General features: G+C 38.6%; 1 protein-coding gene and 1 long non-coding RNA gene across 11 annotated transcripts in view; one reads left to right on the forward strand and one right to left on the reverse strand.

Annotated features, from left to right (window-relative positions):
• Positions 1-19,062, forward strand: part of APH1B (aph-1 homolog B, gamma-secretase subunit) — an 80,188-nt gene that overhangs the window by 704 nt on the left and 60,422 nt on the right. For 8 of the 10 annotated variants that reach the window (XR_003210550.2, XR_012373654.1, XR_003210547.2 and 5 more), the window contains exons 2-4: positions 956-1,126; positions 8,132-8,202; positions 9,256-9,378. Coding sequence is in view for 5 of the 10 variants with exons in the window: in XM_025884071.2 (XP_025739856.1) it covers positions 956-1,126; positions 8,132-8,202; positions 9,256-9,378 (365 nt within the window). In the remaining 5 variants the exon portion in view is untranslated. The remainder of the gene's footprint in view (positions 1-955; positions 1,127-8,131; positions 8,203-9,255; positions 9,379-19,062) is intronic. The other 2 variants (XM_073877150.1, XM_073877151.1) reach the window with 2 other exon arrangements.
• LOC141370007 (uncharacterized) lies at positions 605-3,864 on the reverse strand. The gene is made up of 3 exons (XR_012373656.1): positions 3,836-3,864; positions 3,317-3,504; positions 605-706 (listed from the first exon to the last, which is right to left on the reverse strand). It is a non-coding gene; the product is annotated as an uncharacterized lncRNA (long non-coding RNA).

Consider the following 19,062-nt stretch of genomic DNA (forward strand, 5'->3'; position numbering starts at 1 on the left):
GTGCTTTAAAACATACCCATGCCCGACCCCTACCCCAGATCAGCCAAATTGTAATATCTAGGGGGTGGGATTCGGCTACGGATTTTTTTTTAAGCTCCCCAGGTGATTCAGGTGTACAGCTAAAGGGTGGAAACCCGTGAAAACACCGAAACACCCGTCAGTGCATCTCTTTGCGGGAGCTTGGTAAATACTGAACTCTTGCGGCGAATGTGGTCATAATCCCGATTTTTCAATTGTCTGGCAGCTCCTCCGGGGCTCCCTACGTCCCCCTCCACCTTTGAGTCTCACTTAGTACTGGGAGAAACAGCCACCGTAGGCCAGCGTTAACCACCTTTTCTGAGCTGCTCCACCTCTCACAACTGTATTGAAAGTGCCGCATCAGATGTGTGTCATTTTAAACACAATAGAGATTTGGGCAAAAAGTTTGTAAAGCTTGTTATAATCATTAAAATCCACAGGTAATGTTGTACAAGCCAGGCCTGGAAAGCTTAGATTTCAACAGGTTTTCAACCTCTGAATTTTATACCAATCACTCTGTTAATAGAGATGTAGACCTTTTTTTTTTTTTTTTTTGGAAAAGACACATATTTACGCCATCAGTGGGCATGGGCAAAGCATTAATTAGGAAGAGTAGCAAATACCAGGTTTCTAGCTAGATAGTCCTTAGCAGATAGTCTCCAGGTGTACTTTAGAAACAGCAGGGCCACTAAAAAAAAAAAAAGATTGTTAGGAAAAAATCTCCCATTCCTCTTGGACTGCATGTTCATCTCACCAGGGAAAAGGAACCATTGATTAAGAACAAGTGATCCAGGGCATCACTTTATGAGGACTTTTGACTTTTTCCCCCCTCTTATTAAAGAGTCAGAAAATCTGTTCCTTCTCAAGTAGAGTTTTTTCACTTTTAAATCATTATTAATCCTGTTCACTTATACCTTTTTCCCCCTCTAATTTTCAGAGCTTTTTTCTGGTTGGTGTCTCTGCTGTTTTCCTCCCTTTTTTGGTTCATGGCAAGAACCATTACTGACAACAAAGATGGACCAATACAGAAATATCTGCTGATCTTGGGAGTGTTAGTCTCAGTCCTTATCCAAGAAATGTTTCGGTTTATGTATTATAAACTTTTAAAGTAAGTTAAAATTTGCTTTACCTTTTTTTCATTTATATTTGAATTACGATTTAGTAGTTTGAAACACTAATAGAGTGTGGTATTGAGGGCCTGTGCCTTACAGAGTTGAAAGTCAAGTGATTGTACATTCCCAGCCTGAAAATATTGAGTATTTTTTTTTAAGATTTGTTTTAGAGAGAGTGTGCGCATGAGGGGGCAGAGGGAGAGAGAGAGGGAGAATCTCACGCAGACTCCCTGCTGAGAGTGGAGCCCACTCAACTTGGGGCTTGATCCCACAACCCTGAAATCATGACTGGAGCTGAAATCAAGAGTCGGACACTCAACCGACTGAACCACCCAGGTGCCCTGCAAATATTGAGTATTTTAACTTGTGGACATTTCTTTCTTCACTCATTCAAAAAATATTTCTTAAGAATTTACTCAGTGCCAGGCACTGTCCTAGGCACTTTGGGGATATGTGATGATTAAAAGACAGTCTCTGTCTTCATGGAGGTTATAGTGGAAAGAGACAACACTGAATGAACAAGAAAATACATTGTATGCTAGAAGATAGTAAGTGCCCTGCAGGAAAATAATCTAGAGAAATAGTCATTGAAACAACAAGAAAAACTGTTCCAGCTTAGAATTAATGTGTGCTTCTCTTTGCCACCACTGAAAATAAATCATTCTTATGGAGATTATACCTACCATTATTTTGACTGTATCAGGGGATAACAGTTTATTTTGTGATATTTCATGTGATTTCATATCTATAATAGAAAAATACATTTAAAAAGCCATGGTTATGAGTTCCCTTTTTAGGCCAGGATGTAGGTCATCTGTAGGATCCATGAGGACCTCACATGAAACCACTGATTTGAAACACAGCTTGAACTTAGAACCATATTTTCTTTCAGGCAGTCATGAGGTTGGCTTTGATTATGTAGTAAGGCTTATAAAGTCATAAGTGTGCTCTTTTTATTTCTGAAAATGAGATAAGGCATTCCACAGATTTCATGTAGTAATCAAGACAGAACCTCAACAACATCTCTTGTAATAGGCTTCTGATAATTTGTTCCTGCCAATATGCCAGGCCTTCTGTATTTTTTACTTGTTGCTTTTAAAGATTTTACATATTTATTTATTTATTTAAAGTGTGAGGGTGGGGAAGGGCAGAGGGAGAGAGAATCTTAAGCAGGCTCCATGCTCGATGTGGAGCTTGATGCGGGGCTCCATCTCACAACCCTGAGATCATGACCTGAGCTGAAATCAAGAATCAGAGGCTTAACCGACTGAGCTACCAGGTGCCCCTACTTGTTGCTGTTTTTCTTTTTTAAAGATTCATTTATTTATTTTAGAGAGGGTGGGTAGAGGAGGGAGAGGGAGAATCTCAAGCAGACTCCACATTGAGCAGAGATCTCATGGGGCTCTGTCTCATGACCCTGAGATCATGACCTGAGCCAAAACCAAGAGTTGGACGCTCAACCAACTAAGCCACCTAGGCGCCCCCTTACTTGTTGCTTTTAATAACAGATATTGAAACTTAATAATGAAGCAATTTTAATTACAATAGCAAACCTGGAAGCCATTGCTTAGAAGCAAAATTCTTAGAAAAGGTTTAAAAATGAAATTTCCATTAGTTTTTGGAAATATTAAAGAGCAACAACCAAATACCAACAATTACATTTAAGTTTCCACAAGAATACAATCCTTAACAGATGGACCATCTATTCAGCTGTGGTTAAATGTTTCTGGTATGTAGCAGTTACTTTCATTCCAAAATTTAATCTTAACGGTAGAATATATTCAGGTAATCAAAATCTCCCTCTTTCTGACCCCCGCCCCACATAGCCAAATGAAATCCCTGTTACATGGTTGTCATCTTGTCCCTTTCAAGGCTACACATACCTCATTTCTTCACCTGGCCCTCAGAAGACATAGATGTGGCTTCTAAACCTTTTCCATCTCTTTTATGTCGGTAGACATCCCCCCCTTTTTTTTAAGATTTTATTTATTTGAGAGAGAGAGAATGAGATAGCACGAGGGGGAAGAGGGTCAGAGGGAGAAGCAGACTCCCCGCTGAGCAGGGAGCCCGATGTGGGACTCGATCCCGGGACTCCAGGATCATGACCTGAGCCGAAGGCAGTCGCCCAACCAACTGAGCCACCCAGGCGCCCTAGACACCCCTTTTTGTTAGTGCCTGGAGTTTACCTGTGCTTAGGACCCAGCACAATACCCTGCTGTGGTCGAGGTAGTACAGAGATCAATGGCCTTTTGCACCCTTGCTTGGGCACTGTACTCTTAGTCTCAGGTTGCACTGGTTTTTTCCTGTCAGCAATATCATTGGCTCATGTTGGTTTTACGTTTTCACATATGTTGGTCCTACTTTTGAAGCAGACCTAATTTTGAATAGATTTTCACAGTTTAGGGACATGGGTTTAATAACCCCTTAGGATATTAGGATCTAAAATCCGACTTACGGGCGCCTGGGTGGCTCAGTTGGTTGAGCGACTGCCTTCGGCTCAGGTCATGATCCTGGAGTCCCGGGATCGAGTCCCACATCGGGCTCCCTGCTCGGCGGGGAGTCTGCTTCTCCCTCTGACCCTCCCCTCTCTCATGTGTTCTCTCTCTCTCTCTCTCTCTCTCATGCTCGCTCTCTCAAATAAATAATAAATAAAATCTTTAAAAAAATAAATAAAATAAAATAAAATAAAATAAAATCCGACTTACCCTGAGTGACTAAATCTGCTGTTCTTTACCACCTTGTTTTGTCATGGATTCTACCTGGAATGCAACCTTTTATTGGCACTGTTCTACAGTTCTAAAGGACTACAAGCTGAACATAGGTTGCCATTTGTACGGCAAAGGAATTACAAGTCAGTCAAGGCTTTCATGCCACCCAGTTCAGAGAAGCCTCTTTGGCCTTCTAGGAAAACCATGATTATTCCTCTGAAAGGGCCTTTGGAAATTAGCAAACAGATAGTAGGACAAACCTGTATTAACATGTGCCTTTACACTGCCATTGCAAAATGCATCTCCACCAAGTCTTTGGATTATTGTACAATATTTTTCTAGCAAATTTTAGACATGTTGGCTGTCATGTAGTTGTATGTTAAAACAAGTTTGAGAATTATTATGGTACTTTATTCATGACTAACATATAAATATGTTTAACTTGCTCTCATATGCTGTACTACATCCAAATATAGGAACTTTGTTTAATTACTATTTTAACTATCTCCACTTCCAAAGTAGGTTTTCAAATTTAAAGTACTGCCTCAGTCACATTTTTGCTATCTGAATTTGGTGCCAAGATTAAAACGTGGAAGGTTTGTACCAGTTTTTTACATATATGAAACTGATTCAAAATATTTATCACTGGGGCGCCTGGGTGGCTCAGTTGGTTAAGCAACTGCCTTCGGCTCAGGTCGTGGTCCTGGAGTCCTGGGATCGGTCCCGCATCGGGCTCCCTGCTCGGCGAGGAGCCTGCTTCTCCCTCTAATCTTCCCCCCTCTCATGTACTCTCTCACTCTCTCTCATTCTCGCTCTCTCAAATAAATAAATAAATCTTTAAAAAAATATTTATCACTGCTCTAATATAGATTTATTTCATGGGTCAGGCCTCGGGAACAAGTGCTTCATCTTGAAGAAATGAATAAATGAATTGTAACTTTCAGCGTAGCAAAGAGCTATACTGTGAGAAACTGGCATGTGGCCACAAGTGATAGTCCTTCCTATAGTAATTTCGTTAAAAATCCAAATTTTGGTTGCATACATTGCCTAAAACATACATTAAACATTTTTTGACCTGAAGCTTTTGTAATTAAATCCAGTTTTGTCTTATAATGCTGATAGCATAAATATTTCCTAATTTTAGAACATCTTCCATTTATAGAAAAAAGGATAATCATTACTACAATTGTTTTTTTGGGGGGTACCAAATTACTTTGTTTGAAGAATGGTACAAATGAAAGAAGTTAAGTAGATGTTTTGGTACAACTTATAGAAAAGGTAAAGGTAACCCCAACATGCATGCACTGCCTTGGTGACCAGGAAAGTCACCCTTATGGCTATGGGAAGACAGCCTAAGGCTTAGCTCTCACTATCACTATTTCCCAAGGTGTGCTACTACAATTGTTTTTTAAGATTTTATTTATTTATTAGAGTATGAGCGGGGGTGGGGGGTGGGGGGGAGGGCCAAGGAGGAGGGAGAAGAAGAAGCAGACTCCCCACTGAGCAGGGAGCCCAAGGCTGGTCTCCACCCCAGGACTCTGAGAGCACAACGTGAGCCAAGCAGACACTTAACCAACTGAGCCACCCAGGTACCCCACAAAGTTTATATTTTTTAAAAATTCGACTTTTGTGGGCGCCTGGGTGGCTCAGTTTGTTGGGCGACTGCCTTCAGCTCGGGTCATGATCCCGGAGTCCTGGGATCGAGTCCCGTGTCGGGCTCCCTGCTCGGCAGGGAGTCTGCTTCTCCCTCTGACCGTACCCCCTCTTGTGCTTTCTCTCTCTCTCTCAAGTAAGTAAAAAAAAAAAAATTGGACTTTTTCTTTTTTGTTCTTGGAAATAGTAATAAATGTAAACAGAGAATTTTCCATTTCAGTAAAATGGTCAAGTTAAAAACACTGTAACCTTACATCATTGATCATGTGTTCTATATCCATCAGGAACATGGAAAGTAATGGTGTTTTCTACTTTTTCATTTCCTAATGTTAGCGTTGAGAACAGTTAATACCAGACCTTTCCTCTCATAAACTTGCAACACAGAATGAGGAAGTTTATTAAACTTTTGAATTTATATATTTAATACATTTGTGATAGCAATACCTTGCTGTACCAGATAGCAAGAAATCTTTTATTCATTATTGAGCAATTTATATAAAACAAATCCTCCAAAATTTTATCCTGTTGTACCATTATGTCCACTTGTTGATAGAGATTATTACTATCATATGTGTCTCCAAGCTTTAATTAGCCTTTAACAACATTCCTGTGACAGATTATTTTATTTAGGAAAATTGAACATTTTAGTTGGTTACTGCTCCAGAGAAAGATGATATAGCCACGGGAGCCTGGGTGGCTCAGATGGTTAAGTGTCTGCCTTCGGCTCAGGTCATGATCCCAGGGTCCTGGGATCGAGTTCCGCATCGGGCTCCCTGCTCAGCGGGGAGCCTGCTTCTCCCTCTGCTTCTCTCTCTCTTTCTGTCTCTCATGAATAAATAAATAAAATCTTAAAAAAGATGATATAGCCACTCAAGTTTTGATTAATGTCCTTGCTACTAAATAATGCTTCTAACTGGAGAGCCCTGAAATGGCAAATTGTTTCTTTCAAGTCTAGAAAAGCAAAAGGCCCTTTTCATTATGCTTATTACTATTTTGGTTGAATTCTGCATTGCCTTAATTTAAAGTAATCAATGATATTTATATTTATGATTACATAAATCATATATGATTTATGTATAGGCCAGCTATTTTGAATATGCATACCTTGAAATTTAAATTAACACAATGCCCAGAATGTAAGTATGTTCTGGTTAATTTAATTGTCTACTCTTAGAATTAACCTAACTCATTTTGTTTCAGCACTTAGTGAAAAATCAATCTAAAATGTTTTTTTTTTATTGCTTTAACAAATATACCTTCTCATAAATATAATGTAAATACCCTTTGAGTCAGGATCATTGTTGCAAAGTTTCTAGCCAACAAATGTTAGTAATAGTGACAGTAATAAAACTGACAGCCACACCTTACATTCTTACCTAACACATCTGCATGGGAGCAGGGACTCATGATAAGTATGTGAGTTGTTCCCAACAGAAGCACAGATATCACTGAAGATCATTTCTTACTGATCAGTATTCTAATGCATTTAGGTATTCATTTATCTCCTTTTCTGAGGGTAGCATTTTATTCTCTGATTAATTCTCCCCTGAAGCCTGATGGGGATATGAAACAAATATGTAGAATATTTTATCATCTGAAGATCATATGATTAGGTACCTATATGAGAGCTCAACCTATGGGCATTCTAGGATTTAAGAGTAAGGAGAGATTAGCGATTACCAGTCATTGGTAGAGGTGAATTCTTTGAGAAACTGCTGAGTAAATGAGACTTTGGAGGATGAGTATAATTTAGGTTCTGCGAAGTGGAAGGTAAAAGGGAGGGTAGCAAAATAGCTATAACCCAGGCGGGAGATGTTACAAAGTGCCAACAAACTGGGATTGAAGATCTAGTACTCTGGGGAGAGGGAAAAATTCACAGTGATGGAGGCCATAGGATACTGAATTAAATTTTTTTAAAAGATTTTATTTATTTATTTGACAGAGAGAGACACAGCGAGAGAGAGAACACAAGCAGGGGGAGTGGGAGAGGGAGAAGCAGGCTTCCCGCCGAGCAGGGAGCCCGATGTGGGGCTCGATCCCAGGACCCCAGGATCATGACCTGAACCGAAGGCAGATGCTTAACAACTGAGCCACCCAGGCGCCCCTTGAATTAAATATTTACTGAGCTCAGAAAGTAGTCAGAACCATTGCTTTTTTTCTTACTAATTCAATCCCTGATGGCTTGTTTACTTATATTTTTCTTATTTTTTCTCTTCTATGTGAAAAGTCAGATAAAAGGCAAAGTTGGTTGGAAATTTTGGTTGATTTTAGTTAATTGAGAATTTGCTGGGTTTTGCTTAAGTGGATTTTATTTTGTTAGGTTTTACTTTTATTCCAGTTATCATACAAGATAATATTAGTTTCATTTCTACAATACAGTGATTCAGCACTTCCATACATCACCGGTGCTCATCACAAGTGTACTCCTTAATCCCCATCACCTATTTAGCCCATCCCCCCACCTACCTCCCCTGGGGTTACCATTTGTTTGTTCTCTAGAGTTAAGAGTGTTTAAATGGATTTTAGATTCAAGGTATAACCTGATCAGAAGCCTCAATAAGTATCTAGATTTTGAAATACTTTGTATATTTTCCTGATATACTGCTTTTTCTTTTAAAAAATTGTGTGGTTTTATTTTAGAAAAGCCAGTGAGGGTTTGAAGAGTATAAATCCAGATGAGACAGCACCTTCTATGCGATTGCTGGCCTATGGTAAGTTGAAACTGCATGGTGTCATTTAGAGAAAAAGCCAGATTTGACATAAAGTCCATTTTTATTTTTTGTATCTTTGTAGGTTTTTTTTTTTTTTTTAGAAAAAAGATTTGCCCATTTGAGAGAGAGAGTGCTTGCACGCATGCGGTGGGGGGGGTGGGGGAGCAGAGGGAGAGGAAGAGGGGGAGAGAGAGAATCTCCAGCAGACTCCCCACTGAGCAGGGAGCCCAATGTGGAGTTCGATCCCGTGACCCTGAGATGACCTGAGCTGAAATCAAGAGTCAGAGACTTAACAGACTGAGCCACCTAGGCACCCCATATTTGTAGATTTTAAATAGTTTTTATTATTGCCTTGGCCTTTTGGTGTATATTGTTTATTTTTCTAGCTTTCCAGGACCATTATATAAAGGGAAGTAATTATAGGTGACCTGTATGTCCATTAAATAATTAACCAGGTTTGAAAGTTGGGCTTTTACTATGCATATACTCTAGTTAACAGTTTTTAAGTGATGTTACTGTTTTCTTCTCCGGGTGGTTACCGTGACTTTGGCTGTGGTAGGAGGACTTTTCATATTAATACAGTTAATACCTCTGCAGGGTTTTCTTTCAGAATTATGTTTTAAAGGTTGTGTCTAGATCCCTAAGTTGAGTCACCCTAGTTTGACCCAGGGATTACTTTCTACTGTAGGCAGTCGTCCCTCAAGCTTGGTTCCAGTTTTAAGCCCTCATACTTAATTCTACAGACTTCTATCATGAATCAAAGCCAGAACTTGAGCATTGTGTCCTCGGTCTTGCCTCTTGTTTCTGTGCCTTTCTAGATCTTTTTCTTTTCTCATTTCTCTGCTACATTCCATTGTTCATTCCCCTTCCTTTTACACCCTTCTCTGTTTATCATTTAGCCAAGCACTCACCTTTCCTGAGCCAGCCTTCCACTGCTTCTCCAACAGCATGCATACCGTTTCCCCTTTAAAATAGTATTCTCTAGTCCTTGGAAACTTGATTTGAAGAGAAATCATAGCCTGAAAAGGATCTAATGTGTTTCTCCCTCTTTAGTTTCTGGTTTAGGCTTTGGAATCATGAGTGGAGTATTTGCCTTTGTAAATACCCTTTCCGACTCCTTGGGACCAGGCACAGTGGGCATTCATGGAGATTCTCCCCAGTTCTTCCTAAATTCAGGTATGTGCCTACTAGTTGTGAATGTTCAGTCTTCTGGTCTAAATAATCATCCTTATTGGAGTTCTCTGGCTTAGCAATTCAAAATTTAAATTTATATGATACCTTCTAAAGGCAAAATACTGTTAGATATCAGAAGTAAAGGATGTAGGAAAGTAAAAATTTTGGTTAGAGAATTTTAGAATTTTGGGATGGAATTTAGCATATATAAAATTTATTTTTATTTTACTATACTAAAGTTGATGTGTAGTTGATGTATTATAAGTGAATTTTTATAGGCTATATGATTTTTTATTTTTATTGGTTTGCATTTATCTTCAGTATAAGCCTTAGTCTTTAATTAGTCATCTTGGTCCCTTTTTGGGATAAGCACTATAATTGAATTTTGAAACTGAGAGGAGGGAAAATGCTTCTTATTTAATGTAAACTAATGTATGCATCTAAAATGTATATTTAGGGGCACCTGGGTGGCTCAGTCGGTTAAGTGACTGCCTTCGGCTCAGGTCATGATCCTGGAATCCTGGGATCAAGTCCCGCATCGGGCTCCCCGCTCAGGGAGGAGCCTGCTTCTCCCTCTAACCCTCCCGCCTCTCATGTACTTTCTCTCTCTCTCATTCTCTCTCTCAAATAAATAAATCTTAAAAAAAAAAAAAGAACACAGAAAGGCTGTGACTTAAAAAATAAATAAATAAAATGTACATTTAAACATATCTGTATCATTTAAAAAATAACAACCCCTTCTTCCCTTTTTCTTAAGAACTAGAACATTAACAGAGTACTTAGAGTCCCTTGTTTCTCATTGTTTTTTCCCCACAGGTAACTATTGCCCTGATTTTGTGTTATTAATTCCCTAGGGTTTGAAAGCTAGGTTTTTAACATATATACATGTCTTGTTTTGAAGGTAAAACATGAAACTTTTACCTTCATGTATGTATCTGAAAAAAATTAATAGTTTTCCTGCTTTTGAAACATTTAAAAATAAATCATGCTATATTCTTTGAAAAAAGAAGTTGAGAGGAAAAAATGATAATAGATGAGTTGGCCTTTTTATCCAAAGATGCAGTAGAAAAGAACCAGCTCATTTCAAACTACTTTTTCATCCACCAGGTGAAAAATTGTCATCATGATGCAGTGATCATGCATTTGAGAGTTGTACATAATTAACATAAAATTTCTCTTAAATTTTCAAGAGGAATCTTTTAAAAATGGCTTTAAGAAAATTCCACTGTATTTTTTTTATCTCTACAAGTTATATTATTAAATTAAGTGACCTCCTCATGCATATATCCTATTAATTAAATATTACTTATTTAACATCTATACTAACGGAATTTCTGTCCTCAAGGAGCTTACCCTCTAATAGAGAAAACAAGACTAAACAAAAGTGAGTAACTATTTTAATACAGTTTAAGATAATAATAGAACCAGATATAGGAATGTATGCCCAGATTTTAAAAACTGCTGTAGTAGTTCACAGTCATCCTGCCTGTTATAGTGATCCCTAAACCCTGTGGATTCTTGTTCCTCATTTTAGTCCAGGCCTTGGTATCTCTTGTCTAGATTACTGCCATCAACCAACCCCCAACTGGTTAGTCTTTCCTCAACCCACTTTCATGTGAATCTGGCCTGTATGTATGCAGCCACCAAACGATCTTCCCTGTACAAAAAAGTATAATGACTTTCCAAGGTCTGTCCTTTCTAAGGAATAAGTCAAGGCCTATTACATCAGGCTACAAGTTCATGGGTTGGAATTATTTAGTGGTGCCTTCAACAAAGGCACAAATTTTCTTCATTTTAAGCATTCCATAATTAGAATATTTCTGACAGTTTTTTGATGAATTGTAATGAGTGTTAGGTTTTTAGAACAAATGTAATGTTAATAGCTAACATCTGTTAGAGTCCAATATAAATTAACAAAACATAATCAGGAGGGGGTATTACTGCTACAGTTTTCCATATTTTCTAAAATTGGTCTATTATACTGCTACATAAGTAATTTTTGTTTGGTTCAAGTAGCATTCTCCTAATGGAATTTATTTTTCTGCTAGCTTCTTTCACTAGATGGTGCTAATTCCCTTTCATTAAGACTAACTTAAAATGATTCTTTTGGAAGAAAGTGAAAGAAAGATGTGCTGGCAGTTTGGGGGTTGTATTTGCAATTTCTGTAAATTCAAGGGAAAATTCAGTATTCAAAAGAAAATAGTTTAATGTCTTTAGCAGTTAGGATGGCTATGAATATATGCTATGAATATATACCTATAGACTAAAAGAACAGTATTTTATCGTATGCAAGAGTATATTTATTATAGCATCATTGTTTGGAGCATAAACTTTGAATTATACATTTAAGAAATTACTTTTCATTGCATTTTAAAATAGTAACCCCAAATTCGTATATATTTGTGTTTGTTGTATGTATTATTTATAACTGCTATTGTTACCACTTATTTAGGCATGAGCTCATTTTTAATTTGTCAGTTAAATCTATAAGTTTATATGTTTAGCGTATTTTATTACAAGTGCCTAACTAGTAATCAGAATAAATAAGGCCTTTGGGGTCACTAATTAGTGTATTTATGTTAGTATTAGAGATACACTGTATGATACCTGTGTGTACATAGGTTTTCATGTTACAGGTAGGCATAGTTTATAAATAATATGTATGTATAAGTTAATTATTTTTTATTTGTAGTTGTGTAGTATTAACTTTTCTTAGAATCATTACCATTTCTTAGTAATACAATATAAAGGCAAAAGTATGGAAATTGGAGTCCTAAGTTCAAGTCTTATTGTGGCTCATTAATTTAGTATTTTGGGCAAATCCATTTGATTGTTTTATCACTCATTCCACAAATGAGTATTAAGTATTTTTATTAAATAGAAGTTATACCAAGCTATGACAATACAGTTTAGTTAATGCCTATACCTTTCACTCATAGTGGGAAATAAAGACAAACAGCTAATTATAATAAAGTGTGACAAATGCTATGATGAGGAAGAACCATGAGCACACACAAGTCAAGCTCTAACTCACACTCACATGGTATTATGCTTCTATTTTGTAGTACTTCCTGCACTTGTAATTAATTGGTCAACTGTGTAGTTATTTATGTCTCTCCAGCCAGATGCTAAGCCTTTTAAGTGCAAGGACTGTGTCTGTTTTGTTCACCCCTGCACTTTGTGGAGTCCTTTATTGCTAGATGGATTCAAATATTGATTGAAAAAATGAAAGCTAGGCCCAGCTTATGGGGGAAGTGCTATTTGACTAGAAACTGAAAGGATGAATAATAGCTAGGCAGGCAAAAGAAGGAGGTTGTCGGGGAGGATGTTCCCCGTGGAGGGAAGGGGTGTCTTCCCTGCTGGCCTAGAGGTAAGAAGGACATTTTTCATTGGGCAAAGGAAGTACTGGACTTCTGTCTAACTCTCAATTTCCTCATCTTTCAGGAAGAACAAAAATAATACCTAGCTCAGAGTTGTAATGAATTAAATGAAATTAGAGAGTATATATTTAAGTGATCTAATAAACTTTAAAATGGCCTAAAGATAGAAAATTTGGTTCTTATCAGGGTAGAGAATTTGGTTCTTGAAATTAAAAAACAGAATTTAGAGGATAACTTCTTTATGTGGAATTTGGGTTTATCACTCCGAATTGCCTCCCTTATGCTTTAGAAGAAAAACGTCTTTAGTACTCAGTCAGAAGGGAAGCTAATACTTTATTTTTAAAACTTCCCCAAATCAGGGGCACCAGGGTGGCTCAATCAGTTGACTTTCTGACTCTTGATTTCAGCTCAGGTCATGATCTCAGGGTCATTAGATCAAGCCCCAAATTGTCATTGGGCTCCGTGCTCAGCAGGGAGTCTGCTTGAGATTCTCTCCCTCTCTTTCTGCCCCTTCCCTGCTCATGCCTGTAATGTGCTTGTGTGCACACGTTCTCTCTCTCTCTCAAATCTTTAAGAAAAACCAAAACTTCCCCAAATAATTTCATTTATATTTTCTTGGCAGTGCTCCTGTCTAGGTAAGGTTTTAAACTTTTTAGCCACTCACTAGGAGAAGTCAATACAGGTCAGACCCCATGTGGAGTATCATGTTCAGTTCTGAACATTGTGATTTAACAGGAATTCTGAAGAACTAAAATTGGTACAGAAGAACAGTGTGAGGATGGTGAAACACCTAGAAGTGGTATCTTATGGGGGCTGATTGAAGGAAGAGGAATGTTAAACTTGAAGGAAAATAAAAGAAAGAGGAATATAAGAGATTCCATTTTTGTCCCAATTTGTCATTCCTTTTTATAGAATTCCACACCCTTGCATGGCCTCATCGTGGCCAGGATATACTTCCCTGCCCCTGAGGTTGAACTCAGTTATGTGGCTTCAGTTGGTTAATTAGTGAATGTAAGGTAACTCAGAAGCTAAAATACCACTTGCATGGTTGGGCCTGAGCTTTTGGACTCTGGTCATATTCCATGAGACTATGTCCCACATAATTAATACCCACTTGACCTCGACCCCAGAATGAACATGTCTAGGGCAGACCTGTATGCAGCAGCAGTGAGGAGTCAAATCCAGCTGTACCAGCAGCCTACAGCAGTGCTGCCTTGGCTGAGCCCAGCCTTAATCAGCCAAAGCACAGTTGACCTTCAGACCAATGAGCATGAGAATAAATCCTTGGTGTTGTAACCCAGTGAAGTTTCTTTTTTCATACATTCATTTTTTTGCAACAATATTTTAAGTATCATCTTTGTAATATGTCAAGTTTGTTACATGTTTAGACTTTTATTTATTTTTTTTTAAGATTTTATTTATTTGACAGAGAGACAGCAAGAGAGGGAACACAAGCAGGCTTCCCGTGGAGCAGGGAGCCCAATGTGGGACTCGATCCCAGGACCCTGGGATCATGACCTGAGCCAAAGGCAGACGCTTAACAACTGAGCCACCCAGGCACCCCACATGTTTAGACTTTTAAATGAAAGCTCATTGTAAGCAAGATTATCTTAAATAGCTACCTTAACAATTCCAAAGTGGTAGAAAATATGTAACATCTATTAGTGATACAAAGAAATTTTTTTAAATTAACATATAATGTATTATTTGTTTCAGGGGCACAGGTCTGTGATTCATCAGTCTTACACAATTCACAGCGCTCACCATAGCACATACCCTCCCCAATGTCCATCACCCAGCCACCCCATCCCTCCCAGCCCCCTCCGTTCCAGCAACCCTCAGTTTGTGTCCTGAGATTAAGAGTCTCTTACAGTTTGAAAATTTTTAACAGTAGAGCTTAATCTGCAATTCTTACTCTTTTCTGAACGTATTAGAATCTTAAGTTTTTGTAATAAATGATCGTAAGTAACTGCCACTGCTTATGACACAGGGATATTCCACATGCTGTAGTATGTCATCAGTGTCATCATCAAATATATTTGTTCATTACGTGTTTTCATTATATCAGTAGTGTAATAGTCTTTCCTTAAAGCTGCTCAAGTAGCTGAGAATGGAAAATTATACTTTTGGATTGTCCTTTCACTAAATCTTGGCCTGTTAGAGACTAGCAGCCTGGGATTCGTTACCATGTGTGTAGAGCCTCATGCAGGGTGCAAACAGGTAGCTCAGTGGATTGCTTCACAGAGTTTGGCTGTGGCTGTGGCTCCTTCAGATACGTTCCAGGCCACTCTCTGAAGCACTGCTGTCTCTTTCGTCACATGGCCGAGTGGCCAGCCCCTGCTGACCCCTGTGCAGTTCAGGCAGTCTGATGACTTCTGCTTCTCATTTTTCTTCAGGCCTTGTTTCTTCTTCACGTGTGAGTCAGTCCTTATTTTCTTTATCCACTGCTGCCTTTAACTTTTTGTGCTTTTTGTGTTTAGTTTCTTTTTCTTCCTAGAGAAACTCCCAGAGATATTTTTTATAGCAATGATGAGCAGGGTACTACTCTATATGGATGATTTGCCCTGGGAAAAAAGTAACATTTTTGGAATATCATCTAGCATAATATCTTCTTTCATTTGTTCCATAGGAATATATATTTTATCCATTACATCTAATATTTACAGTTTGAAAGAGGGAAAAAACCCACCTTGTTTTCAATTTTATTGATCAGTTGGCCTTCTTCAACTACCTAAGCTTGATCCTGTGAAGCTCCATGGCTCTGTTGGGAGCATTTACATCTGTTTTGTGCCTACTTTTCATCAGCAAGGATGCTCTTCACTGCTGGGATCACTTGTACCAGTTCACTCCTCTACCCCTCCACAGTTCTTTCAAAGAGAACTGGAGGGTTCACGTCAGGGCTGCTGCATTGCACAATTTCTGGGGGACTCATTCACACTGTAGTATGTTTCATTGGTGTACTCTGGGGTTTTCCATTGCTATTCCTGGACCATGTTTTAGCCAAATTTCCTGAAAACAGACTTTTTGTATTATATGCATAGATGTTTGGAAATCTTTATGGTTCTTTTTAAAGGAATTAATCAACCTTGAAGTTTATTTTAAAGGATAGATCTATTTGATTTTATCAGCTTTTTCATTATGCTAAAGTTCTTCACCAAAAATTCAGTTGAATATTTTGATTTACAAAGATTTACTCAGATATTAACTTTGAATACTGAATATTTCAATCTTGAGCTTGAAGTCCTGATTTCAGATAGTAGGCTGCTTTTCCATCTCTAGGGGTATTTTTTCTTCTTAAATTCAGTGAAACAATGATTTGAAATACTGCTAACTTCTCATCAGAAATTCTAGAGGACAGAAGACAGTGGAGCAACATCTTTAAGTGATATACCTCTGAAGTCTTCCTCATTTCAGTTGATGCCCTTCCATCCTTCCTGTTGTGCAGGCCAAAAACCTTGGAGCAGTTACTGATTCTTCCCTTTTTCTTATAACTCACATCCAGTCCAACTGCAGATCTTATCTCCAACTTCCATTTAAGTCTCCATCCAGGTTCTTTTGTGCTTGGTTTTGCTTTATATTGGCATCAGGAATAGATGGTTTGAGAGCTGGTTTGGAGCAAACACTTAAAGGAAAGGTAAATCTGATGGTGCTGAAATTATTCCAGACCAGAAACAAACATGGAAAGGTCCTAGTTAATTTCATAAAGTCAACACAGCATTGATACAAAGCAGTAGAATCCTGAGAGCCCACACTCCCTGCACACTGCTAGAAGATGGGTTCCCCACTAGAGATTTATATACCCCATGTTCCAGTGGGCCCTGCCTTAGACCAGCAATGCTCGCAATGGCAGCTATAGCCAACAACTTTTTTTTTTTTTTAAAGATTTGGTTTTTCTAAAAGACTTTATCTATTTGACAGAGAGAGAGAGAAAGCACAAGCAGGGGGAGCAGCAAAGGGAGACGGAAAAGCAAACTCCCGAGCAAGGAGCCTGATACGCGGGGCTCAATCCCAGGACCCCGGGATCATGACCTGAGCTGAAGGCAGATGCCCAAATGACTGAGCCACCCTGGCGCCCCCAAAGATTTTATTTTTAAGTGATTTCTACACCCAACGTAGGGCTCAGACTCACAACTCCAAGATCAAGAGTCACATGCTTCGCTGACTGAGCCAGCCAGGTGCCCCAAGCTATAGCGAATATAACTTTTGGCATGGTTTGTTAACACCATTTTGTCACAATAGCTGAATAATACAGAGAGTTTCAATTTTTTGTTTTGTTTTTAATGTGCCGCATGTCAGGGAAAAAAGAGTTGACTTGTGTTTCTTCAAAAAGCCTTCCTAGGATCAACAAGCAGCAGTTGGAGCAGGGTTTGTCAATGGCACTATTGACATTTGGGGTCAGATAATTCTTTGTTGGCAGGAGATGGAGGGGTGTCTTGTGTATTGTAGGGTGTTCTACGGCATGATGCCAGAAGTACCCCACCCCCAGCTGTAGACAGAAATGTCTACAGATATTGACAAATGCTCTCTCAGGGCAAAATTGCCTCACTTGTGAATCACTGAGTTAGAAGGCAGATTTGGGTTCAGTTTGAGAAGGAGCTTTCCCACAGTACTGCTTTAATGAAGTAAGCTTCTAAACTGGATTTGAAGTGGATCCTGTGGGATTTACTTTTTCATTGCACAGAGATTGGATCAGAAAACATGTAATAGGCCTCCCAATGCTGACCCTCCACACTGATGAACTAATCTGAAGAGAGAATTTCATCATTCTTTAACTTATGCTAGGGAGACTTTAAACAAAATCATATTTTTGGCAGTCTGTTCAACTTATGAACATACTTTAGAAGCATTTTCATAAATATGAAATGATAAATGCTATTTATTTCTTTTAAAGATTTTATTTATTTATTTCACAGAGAGAGACAGCGAGAGAGGGAACACAAGCAGGGGGAGTGGGAGTGGGAGAGGGAGAAGCAGGCTTCCCACTGAGCAGGGAGCCCGATGCGGGGCTCGATCCCAGGACCCTGGGATCACGACCTGAGCCGAAGGCAGACGCTTAATGACTGAGCCACTCAGGTGCCCCGATAAATGCTATTTAAACACCAGTAGTCATTCAGATTGTTTTCAGAACACCTCCTTATAATCTGGCTGGTATTGGGGACAGTATTACACCTTTCTTATTGCTATGTAGTATGAGATGGTTTTCAAGATGTCTTTTTTAAATCTTGGAGAATATTATTTGGTTAGTAATATATATACTTCTATATTATAATAACAAGGTTACAAAATTGTCATGTTTTTTAAAACAAAATTTTTAAGTTAAATCCCTATTATGGGAAAGGCATTTTCAAAAATATTTAGTTCTGTGGCTTGACTTCTACTTGGGCTAGGTCATTGGGGAGCTCTTAAAAATCCAGAGAGTTTCTGCAACCAAGAGGGTTGGAGGAGAGTCCCTCACTGCACAGAATCTTGACACCCCAGACTCTTTTCTCGGAAAAAGAAGCCAGAAGCTCATTAGTAATCACATCCTGCCTCTAGGCAGTTGAGGCTAACTCTTGGCTTTGTAAAGTCTTCCTCTGCCTGTTGCTGCTACCACCCAGCAGCAGCCCTTGGCTCTCTCTGGCAGAGGTAGCAATTCTCTGAAGTTGTCAGAGGAAGCCAGATGATAGCAGTTTCTGTACTGGTAGGATCCAGTGTTAGAATCAGTTGCTATATTAGGCTGTTGTCTTTGCAAGGACAGAAAAGTAAATATTAGGAATAAGGGAGAGAGGGACAAGCCTGAAAATGAGGATGTTTATGAATCTGTGTGTTAGAACATTTGGAATATATTCAAGGAGAAAAGAACCAAATAGTAAATGTAGCCTCTTTTTTTTTTCTAGAGACTTATTTTTTGGTTTGAGAGAGAGAGAGAGAGAAAGCAGAAACGAGAGGGGCAGAAGGAGAGGGGGAGAGAGAGAGAGAGAGAATCCCAATGCTGAGTACAGAGCCCAATATGGGGCTCGATCCCAGGACTCTGAGATTGAAATCAAGAGTCAGATACTCAACTGACTGAGCCACCCAGGCCTCCCTAAATGTAGCTTCTTAAAGATAATCCTGAAATACTTTGCTTAGAAATAGATTAAAATAAAACATTCTTTACCAAGAGAATTTGACTTAAAAGATTGTTGGAAGTCCATCATCAAATTAGTAGCTACAATTTCACAAACATGTATAATACTTGTTAGAATTGTTCAGATTTCCTTCCTCCCTTCCTCCCTTTCTTTTTTCTTTCTTTCTTTCTTTCTTTCTTTCTTTCTTTCTTTCTTTCTTT

The sequence above is a fragment of the Callorhinus ursinus genome, unplaced genomic scaffold, assembly GCF_003265705.2.
Source record: "Callorhinus ursinus isolate GAN/ISIS: 27379988/994484 unplaced genomic scaffold, GSC_fseal_2.0 scaffold25, whole genome shotgun sequence".
Taxonomy (NCBI): domain Eukaryota; kingdom Metazoa; phylum Chordata; class Mammalia; order Carnivora; family Otariidae; genus Callorhinus; species Callorhinus ursinus.